General features: G+C 48.4%; 2 protein-coding genes across 3 annotated transcripts; one reads left to right on the forward strand and one right to left on the reverse strand.

Annotated features, from left to right (window-relative positions):
- Positions 1-117: 117 nt before the first annotated feature.
- Mlx (MAX dimerization protein MLX) lies at positions 118-4,846 on the forward strand. 2 transcript variants are annotated; one of them, XM_026386995.2, is made up of 8 exons: positions 126-338; positions 697-733; positions 1,196-1,285; positions 1,562-1,668; positions 1,947-2,046; positions 2,226-2,325; positions 2,704-2,905; positions 3,791-4,845. In XM_026386995.2, exons 1-8 carry the CDS (start codon positions 297-299, stop codon positions 3,845-3,847), a joined length of 735 nt encoding a protein of 244 aa, XP_026242780.1. In that variant the 5' UTR covers positions 126-296; the 3' UTR covers positions 3,848-4,845. The 2 variants fall into 2 exon arrangements, with proteins under 2 accessions (XP_026242781.1, XP_026242780.1); XM_026386996.2 differs by lacking the exon at positions 1,196-1,285 and having other exon boundaries at positions 118-338; positions 3,791-4,846.
- Positions 4,847-4,997: 151 nt separating this feature from the next.
- Psmc3ip (PSMC3 interacting protein) lies at positions 4,998-9,601 on the reverse strand. Its single transcript, XM_026386997.2, has 10 exons — positions 9,574-9,601; positions 9,424-9,477; positions 8,977-9,244; positions 8,790-8,890; positions 8,546-8,635; positions 6,702-6,813; positions 5,842-5,987; positions 5,675-5,728; positions 5,252-5,311; positions 4,998-5,173 (listed from the first exon to the last, which is right to left on the reverse strand). Exons 3-10 carry the CDS (start codon positions 9,008-9,010, stop codon positions 5,117-5,119), a joined length of 654 nt encoding a protein of 217 aa, XP_026242782.1. The 5' UTR covers positions 9,011-9,244; positions 9,424-9,477; positions 9,574-9,601; the 3' UTR covers positions 4,998-5,116.
- Positions 9,602-10,000: the final 399 nt, after the last annotated feature.

Raw genomic sequence — 10,000 nt, forward strand, 5'->3', positions numbered from 1 at the left:
AAGGGATCCCATTTCATAGAAGGTGCTTCATGTGGCCGCCATTCTAGACCCTAAACTGCAGAAAGGCAGGGACAGGCGAGGAGCAGATCCCTATCACCGACCAGTTGTAGGTTCGACGCCAAGGAGAACCACCTCCGTTCAGTTTTAAAGTCTTGAGACGCGCGTGCGCAGCACTCTCGCCTCATCCCTGCCTCTCCGTCCTGGATTGGTGAACTCTAGTCACGTGGACGCGCCTCTCCGCTTCCTCGCAGCAGGGGGCCCACCCGCTTGGTTGTTTCCGGTTCGATAGGTCCAAGATGACGGAGCCAGGCGCCTCTCCCGAGGACCCCTGGGTCAAGGCAAGCCCCGTGGGCGCGTGCGCCGGCTCCAGGGAAGGGCGGGTTGAGCTCGTGCACACAGGGGGTCGAGAAGATTAGGGGCTTCCTTCCTGTCCCCAGAGTCTCCCCTGTTCTCCGACCCGGGGCTGCAGATAGACAGTTTTTACCCCGCGGCTGCCAAGGTGTAGAGACAAATGAGGCGTGTGCGCGCGAGCGCGAGGGAACGAGGGGGCTGGGGGCCGGAGGATGAGTGGGGCCGAAGGGATCACGCAGAGGGGCGGCGCTCTCACGGCCTATCCCAGCTTTGCGTTCGGGAACCTTTCCGCTGTCCGCACACTTGTGTGTGTCTAATGGGCTTCTCCCTTGCTTGGTGCTGCAGGTGGAGTATGCCTACAGTGACAACAGCCTGGACCCTGGTGAGTGAGTGCCTCCCCTATTGTCTTGGGCTTTTGGAATGATACTCCTGTTTCAGCTGTATAAATTCTTGTGGCCTTGCTAGCCACACCTGAGCACAGTCCACTGTCTCTGAGCCAAGGTCCTGGCTTGAGACATGAAAAAGGAACTGGAGAATGGGCAGGAAGCAACCATGGGTGACACCTGATTCCTCTGCTCTGGACCAGGAAGTGATGGAAATAGTGACAGCTGTTCACTCGTTCTCAAATGTTCAGATGCCCCTTTCTGAGCCAGAGGGTTTGACTGCAGGCCTATGGAGCAGTGTAGATATGGGAGACAGGAGCTTTGCAGCATGGTATGGCAGGAAGTGGGTGGCTCAGGACGGCTGGCAGTCATTTAAGGAAGCCTTTGTGCCCACAGTTGTCTATGAGGGCTGGCAATGCACTGCATTCCAGTCCTTAGTGATTGGAACCTCTCTTTTCCAGGGCTTTTTGTAGAAAACACTCGTAAGGGAAGTGTAGTGTCCAGAGCTAATAGCATCGGTTCCACCAGTGCCTCCTCTGTCCCCAACACAGGTAGGCAGCAACACCCTCCTGCCCACCTGGGGGGACTCAGTTATGCCATCATTTTAGTATCTTTCCTAGACAGGGAAGCTCCAGCTGACCACGTGGGGTGTTGGAGTCTGAGTGCCAGACACAGGGTGTGTCTTTTACCTAATCCAGGATATTTGACTGATTCTTTGCCCATCTGCCATCTCTGGGCACTGGGTTCTTCCCATCAGGGAAAGGTGGGCTAGCTGGGCCCCACTGGGCCCTAAGGTGACCTCTCCCTGCCCCCAACTCTGAGCGTAGATGATGAGGACAGTGATTACCACCAGGAGTCCTACAAGGAATCCTACAAAGACCGCAGGCGGCGAGCACATACCCAGTCGGAGCAGAAGAGGAGGGACGCCATCAAGGTGATTGGGGGGGTGCTATGTATTTTAGATTTTCTCTGCCTAGACCTCCTCAAACAGCTCCAAATAGCCTTAGGGGTGAGCTGATCTAGTCCCTGGGCATGAACATCTTCTTTCCAGGAGCTGTGCATGATCTAGTCCCTGGGCATGAACATCTTTCCACCCCCCCACCCCACCCCACCCCCAGTTTGTGAGAATGGAACTGATGTCATGGAAGCTTTGTGCCATCTTGACTTAATCCCTCAGGGTTAAGGATCCCCTTTCTCATGTTGTTTCCACAGAGAGGCTATGATGACCTTCAGACCATCGTCCCCACCTGCCAGCAGCAGGACTTCTCCATTGGCTCTCAAAAGCTCAGCAAAGCCATCGTTCTACAGAAGAGTATGGACAGGGAGAGAACTGAGGGGTGGAGCCAACAGGGGCTGTGTCAAGGGCAGCACTACATACCCATCCCTGGCCTGGCCCTGGCATGGTGGTTGTAATGGGATAATGGGTGTGGAGGAGGGAAATCAAATTCAGTTTTGTTCTCCTGGTTGAGATTTCCTCTGCTTCCACCCCAGCCATCGACTACATCCAGTTTTTACACAAGGAGAAGAAAAAGCAGGAAGAGGAGGTGTCTACACTACGCAAGGATGTCACAGCCCTAAAGATAATGAAAGTGTAAGAGGGGTGCTGAACTGGGGAAATTAGCTTCTGACGGGACTGAGGCTGACTGCAGTGCACACCTTTACCTTGTCCAAAGGCTACACCAGGTAATACGTGTAGATAATATTCGCACTACCTGAGTCAGCCACTGTGAAGCAAGACTGTATCCCAGATAGCACCTTATATATGGCACTCAGAAAATGCCTGTCAGTTAATGAAGGACAGCTGGAGACTCACCATTTCTGACCTGGTAGTAGTATATAGTAATACTGAATACATCCCCAAAACTCCAAGGAAAGGAGGGGGGTGGGCAAGTGCACAGAGCAACCTCATCATTTTTCCTGGGTGGTGGGGAGCTGCTGTAGCACCTCATCTATGCCTATTTGCTTTCAGAAACTATGAGCAGATTGTGAAGGCACATCAGGACAACCCCCATGAGGGAGAGGACCAGGTCTCTGACCAGGACAAGTTTAATGTGTTTCAAGGTGTCATGGACTCCCTGTTTGAGTCCTTCAATGCCTCCATCTCTGTGGCCAGCTTCCAAGAGCTATCAGCTTGTGTTTTCAGCTGGATTGAGGAGCACTGTAAGCCTCAGGTATGGGACAGAAATGATCTGGGGTTCTAATGCTATCCTCAGATATAGTGAATAAAGCCACTTTTTGTTCAGAAAAGTAGGATAGCCACTTTAAGTGTCTTTCAACTTTCAGTATTCTGTTACCTTCCGTGCTTCCAGCCGAGATTTTCACATTAAGGTCTCATTGGCAAGTATGGTGTGAGCACTCAATGCCAGAGCCCTCTCTTGGCTTTTGTTTAACCCATGTTACACTACTGCTGCCTTATGTGGAAGCCCTGATCACCTGCAGCAGTTACTTACAGTTTTTGGAAACACGCAGATTTCAGGCCCTCACTCCCAGGCCCACTAAAATAGTTGCCCCAAGAGCTTTTGATTGTTTATTTGTAAGAGAGATATATTAATGGTATTGAACTTTCTTCTGCTTCTAAAGCCTGGCTGCTTTTTCTCAAGGCTTGAACTTGTATTCGAGACTTATTTGTTTCCCAACATTATAATTGTGAAATGCTTTAAACATACTGCAACATTGAATTTTAGAATAATTAACTGCTGGGACTGGGGTTGTGGCTCAGTGGTAGAATGCCTGCCTAGTGTATATGGGGCACTGGGTTCAATCCTCAGCACCACATAAGAATAAATTAAAAATAAAGGCATTGTGTCCACCTACAACCAAAAAATATATTTAAAAAAAAAAAGTTAACTGCTTTATACCAGTAACATTTTATTGTACTTGCTTTATCATATACCTCTTTCGATGCAGTTTTGTTATTTTTTGCCATGCTGAGGATAGAATCCCCCAGGCAAGTGTTCTACCACTGAACTACACCCCTAGCTCTTCAATGCACTTTTCTTAAAGTCAAAAGGTAGCTCTGTACCTTCCTGAGCTTTGTTTTCTGCTGCCCTCACCAGACCCTGCGGGAGATCGTGATTGGCGTCCTGCATCAATTGAAAAATCAACTTTACTGATGGCTCTTGGAAACATGCAGAATGGCCAGCAAGAGATTTTTGAGTTTCCTATTTGGTCTTGGGACTGCTGGGCCTGAGATTGGACTGTGACACCTCACACCAGTCAGCTGGTTTCTACTTGGTGTTTGGTCTTCCCAGCTTCACTTTATCTTCAGTGGAGTTGGGGGGTTTTGTTTTGTGAAAGCTTCTGATTAATTTATTATACTGACCATAAAGTCAAACCTACCCAGTCTTCTCCTTATAAGTCCTCAGGACAGGAGTCTGTTCTGAGTATCCCAAAGAACTCCTGGCCTTTCAGCTCTTTCTCTAAACCTCGGATTTCTGTTCATGATTTGTGTGTACATGGAAACTGCCTGTTTTGGTTTCTTGGGTAACATGACTCAAGTATGGATGTTTTAGAAGTAGTTGGGTGAGAGAAAAGGAGTGAAAGGAAATAGTCCCACAGCCATGAAGGTTGAAAGGCTTAGACCAGGGCTGCCTGGTTAGTCTTAAGATGAGACTGGGGCTTTCTGGCCAGCTGAAGGCAGGGCTACTGGGTTTCTATTTTTGCCTTATGTTCCATCACCTCCTTCCTCCCTATCCATCCTTGCCCTGTTCCCCAGCAGTAGTCCTGCACAGCAAAGGCAGATGACACAGCACTACAAACTTGAAATTTTTTATTTTTCTTAATAACAATGCAACTTCACTACAGTTACAATCTTGGAAAATTTTCTGGGCCTCAAAACCACCTCAGTCTTTCTGTCCAGTCTCTCTATCATCACCCAGTGCTGTCTGCACTTCTCCCAGGACTTAGGAGTGGGGAGAAAGGGTACAGGAAATAATCAAAATGTGTCCTGGGATGAAAGTACTGGGGGATGTCTTAGGCTCCTCAAATGCTGAGGTATAGCAGCCTCTCTCTACCTTATTTCCCAAACTCCCTGCTGCTTTCTTCAGGTTTGATGTCTGGGAGGTTTGAATATTCAGAGGACATTAAATATTTTTATATCAAATTATATCACAATAAATATTATAAAATGCTTTCTTTTTAGCTTCATTCTAAGTGTGCATGTTAAGTTCAAGTTGTTAAAATGTGGAAAATGAAATGGGTGTGACCATCCTTTCCTGGCCACCAGCCCTCCCTCTTCCCAATGCACTGGGCTAGTGCCTTCTCTTCTCACTATTCTCCAAGGTGAAGAGCAGCAGGAACCAACAAAAAAAGCCATTCTAAACAAAAGTGGCCAGTCCTAGCATCTCTGTGTTTCCATCCTCCAGTTTTCACAGAGGGTCCCCTCAGGGATCTGGGAGTGTGACTTTATAATCTTCATCTGTCTCTATCCCAACTTCCTCCTGTAGGACAGAGACAGAAGTGAATGAGACATCCCAGGGTGATGGCCCTAGGGGAGGAAGGGAGAGAGGGCCACTTACAAAGAATTGCTTCTTGCTCTTAGGGTAGCCTTCAAGGATTGCATCGGCTAGCTCTGTTGCCTGATGAAACAAAACCACCTCTTTTTATTTTGGGGGTACCAGGGATTGGACTCAGGGGCACTCAGCCACTGAGCTACATCCCCAGGACTATTTTGTATTTTATATTTAGAATCAGGGTCTCACTGAGTTGCTTAGCACCTCACTTTTGCTGAGGGCAGACTTTGAACTCAACAATCTTCCTGCCTTAGCCTCCAGAGAGTCACTGGGATTACAGGCATGCGCCACCACGCCCGGCAAAACCACCCCTTTTTGGGTGGGCAACACTGGACACTAACTGTCAGACCATGACATTGGGCAGCAATTTCTCTGTGGCTGCCATTTTTTTAAAGCACTCCCAGAGCCTCCCTTGGAGCTCCAACTCACCATTCTCTTCCGCTTCCTCCACTCCTTACAGTATTTCTGCCTCTCTCTGTATACCTAGAAGGAAGAAAACAGGTTACTCTAAATCCCTCAGGCCCACAGTTACTTGTTGAGGATCAACCCTTGTCCTCAATCCTGCACAAACAACTCTAGCCTTCCTCCCAGCTCACCTGCTCTTTCTCCTCTGGAGTGACATGGTTGGTGGCAGCTTTGATGTTCTTCAATCTCTCTAGGTAGCCAGCACATTCCTTCTTTAACTCCTGGATCTCTTTCTGCATCTCCGGAGTAGTCAGGGCACTAGTTAACTCCTTCAGCTCTGAAACCACATCCTCCTGAGGTCACTTGCCACCCCTGACAGAAAGGTTCTGTTTTTCCCAGTCAGGGGGTACTCTTTGAAGTAGGAATGTGAATTCTACCTTGCTCTGAGATCTACTAGAATAAGACCCCACATTCAGGAAAATAAGGCTTACAGAGTCACCAGTTCATTCTATTTTTCTTTGTCTTCCAGCTACAAGTAGTGGGCTATGAGGTTGAGCAGACTAATGTGTAGCAAGTTAAAGCAGGAATAGAGGATAATGTGGGGGCAGTGTGCTGAAGATCATGGCAGAGGAAGCAAATGCATATCTTGCCCATTTGTACACAAAAGCCATTAGTGATTCTATATTTTTCTTTCTTTTTTGGTACGGGGGATTGAACTCAGGGACACTTAACCACTGAGCCATATGCCCAGACCTATTTTGTGTTTTATTTAGTCACAGGGTCTCACTGAGTTGCTTAGCACCTTGATTTTTGCTCAAGATGGCACTGAACTCGCGATTCTCCTGTCTCAGCCTCCCAAGCCACTGGGATTATAGGCGTGCACCACTGCGCCTAGCTCTACATTTCTTTTAATGTAATGCCTGAGGCGGCCCAGCAAAGTGGTCTTCTCTGCAACAAGACACTGTAATCAGTGAGCCATTCACTTAGCAGTTCCTGACCTCCACAATGAACTTGGCCCTATGGGCACCTTGCAAGGACTCCCCAGTCCTACCAGCCTCCATGTGGCGGCAACTCTGCTGCAAGCTCTGCACCTTGGCAGTGAGGGCCACGATTTTGGCATCCAGGCTGTGAAGGTCAGCATCACTCACCATTTCAAACTGGTTCTGCCAGAGACGAGAAAAATTACAAATGAATTAATTAATGTGAGGCATAAAAAGGAAAAAAACGTATCAGGAAGGCAGTAACAAGTCATTCATTTGAATACTGGTCCCAATGAAAAGGTTTCAACCTTGCCTAGAGGGAGTAGGGGGAGTCGGGAAACCCAAAGAATCTTACAAGTGAAGAAGCACAACAGGCTCTATTTAGATAAGGGATTCTAGTGGAAGTCTAAGGAGTCCCTCTCATGAGAGGCTGCTAGAAAATGAGGGATGTGGCTCAAGCTGGGGATGTGGCTCAAGCGGTAGCGCGCTCGCCTGGCATGCGTGCGGCCCGGGTTCGATCCTCAGCACCACATACCAATAAAGATGTTGTGTCCGCCGAGAACTAAAAATAAATATTAAAAAAAATTCTCTCTCTCTCTCTGAAAAAAAAAAAAAAAAAAGAAAATGATTACCCTAGGGTGGAGTTCTGTTGGTAGAGCATTTATCTAGCATAGTAAGGCCCTGCGTTCAGTCCTCAGCATCATAAAAAACAAAAACAAAACCTACTGCAGATCAGTGAGAGTCACATCACCTGGGAATAGGACCCAGTCTAGCAAGGATGGGAATGCCAGCTTGGGCAGTTTAGACTTTATGCATAGGCAAGATAAATGTTTACAGCAAGGACCTGCAAACAGCAAAGTAAATTCTGCATGTTTTTGAAAAAGACCATAGGGCCTGCAAAGCTAAAAATACTGTGAAGCCCTTTACAGAAGTTTGCCAACCCCTCTTTTAGGTAATTCTCAATAGAGTAGTAATTTGTTATACTTTACTTCAGTTAAACGAGTAATGTCTTTTAGATGTTAGATACTGGGGTAATGAGTCAACAAAGATGAACAAAAAATGAGATCTGCCCAGAAGAACCTTAGTTTAGTGAGGGAGACAAGTAGAAAGAAAATTATATACCTCATGACTCAAAAGGCATAAGAGCCTGAAAAAGGAGAAGTTGGCTCCTCCTTCTGGAGATCATTTCTGGGTTTCTGGAGAGAGTGGGGACTGAGTGAAATCTCAAAGAACTGAATAAGATTTAAGTGGGCAGAGGCAGGAGGAGGAAAAGCAAGGGACAGAGGAATAAAACATACCTAAATTGTTTAGTATTGATGGGTAGAGAAATAATAAGGGCAGGTGAAGCCAGAGGCTGGCTGCAGCAAGTCTTCAGGTGCCTTTTTACCTGTTCTATGAAGCACCCATGAAGCATTGAAGAGTTTTATGTAGGGCATGGTACATGATCATATTTGCATTTAGATAGATGATTCTGGCTGTAGTGTTCAAGATATGTTCAAGGAGGTGAGATCTTTTGGGGGGACATTAGTAGACAACAAGGCCTGGACTAGAGCAGTGATAGCAGAGGGAAAGAAAATTGGACTCAAGAAGAAAAAAATCAGCTCTACTTGATGGACCAGACATTGCAGGGAAAAAGTCAGGAATTACTCTCAAGTCTCTGGTTTGGGTGAAAAGTGATTCCATTAAGGGAGAAAAATGCTAGGGAGGAGCCAGTTAGGAAGGCATTCTTCTTTTGCAGGATTGATTCTGATATGAAGTCAGAGACACCCAAGTAAAGGTCTAGGCTAAAGAATACAAATCCCAGGGCAGGGTTGTGACTCAATAGTAGAGCGCTGGTAGGGTGCCAAAGAGTTGATACTAGTTGATTCAGTGTTGGGATCTGATATAGGTAATAATGTGCGCAGGCTTTCCTCACCTGATCCGCAAAATAGATCTTCTGCTTGCCGTACATCTTCTCTTTGATCTTGCCTTGTTGGGCCAACTGCTCCAGCGCCTTCACCACCGCCTGGCAGAAGGGAAGGAAGGGCAATAAGAGGAGTCTTTGGGCCCAGGCAGGGGAGATTTCAGCCAGTAATAGGAGAGGGCGGAAGCCCCGGGAGGTCAGGAACCCAGCCTGATTACAGGGGCTCCGCTGGGAGGGAATCCTCAAAGGTCCTCACCGCCTTGCCCAGACCGTGTTCCTTCTGCAGGTTCCCGAATACATCCTGGGCACTATAGGGCCGGTTCTGCTCCTGCAGGTACTTCAGGAGGAGGCCAGGGGCTGCGGAGAGAGACGAGACGGTGAGACCGTGTCACTAGTCCGGTCTCTCCCGCTCCCCTCCCGAATCTTGCTAGCACCTCCGTTACCTCCCGCCGCAGCTTCTGCCCGGGCTTTACTCATGGCCTTTCCCGCCGCCAAATTCAGAAAGCCAGACGTCGTAGTTGCTCGGGGCTACAGCTCTTTCCGGCAACGCGGGAGGGCCTCAAGCAGTGATTGGCTGAAGGGGAAGGATTTCCGCGGAACTCCGCGGCCCAGCCCGGACGCCGTAGTTCAGTTCAGCCGGGAGCTTGCGCACCAAAGCTCGACCCTTCCACGACCCGGGTGTGAGGAGGCGGCGACAGGCGCCCCACGACCCTGGAACGAAAGCTGTAGTAAACAACGCCTGCAAGTTTTGAGATCTACTTCTAGCCGCAGCTGAGCACTCGCGACCTTGAGGTCTTCCTGTTCCCAGAGTTGAAACGGGAAGAAATTTCAGGGATCAACTCCCGCACTGGGCAAATGACTAGTTCAAGGTCACACACAGAGCTAGTTACCTTCCTGAATGTGTCCCGATCCCACGGTCCAGTGCACTTTCTGCAGCCTTATCACTTGAAAAAAATAAGACCGATAGGTACTTGAAGGAGGGGAGTTTTGAAAACCACACTCTGCGGGCTGGGGCTGGGGTTCAATGGTAGAGCGCTCACCTAGGATGCACGAGGCACTGGGTTCGAGCCTCAGCCACACTCTTTATTTGCTCATTACCGAGCTTCACACCCAGGGGGCGCTCGACACCTACTATGGTTTGAGACCTGAGGAAAGGGAGGGCTGGGGGCCCTGGGTGGGGGCGGGGGGGTAGTCTTAAGCCACAAAGCTTGTAGAAAAGCGTTAGCCCAAGCTGTCTCACGGTAACACCTGGCAGGTGCTTTCCACTCCGAACCACAGTGGCCAGCAGGACAGAGCCTGAAATAAGTCTTTCTAGTTTCTGAGGTCAGCTGAAGGCCGAAGAGCAGCTGTCCTTGAGGCTCAAAGATTCTAAAGGAGCATGATGCTACTTTTGAAGCCTTCTTCTACCCAAAATTTTATTAGCCTTTATTTAAAACTTGTGCTTGTCTATGTTTAGAGGGCAAAAAT

This window comes from Urocitellus parryii, chromosome 7 (genome assembly GCF_045843805.1).
Source record: "Urocitellus parryii isolate mUroPar1 chromosome 7, mUroPar1.hap1, whole genome shotgun sequence".
Lineage (NCBI taxonomy): Eukaryota > Metazoa > Chordata > Mammalia > Rodentia > Sciuridae > Urocitellus > Urocitellus parryii.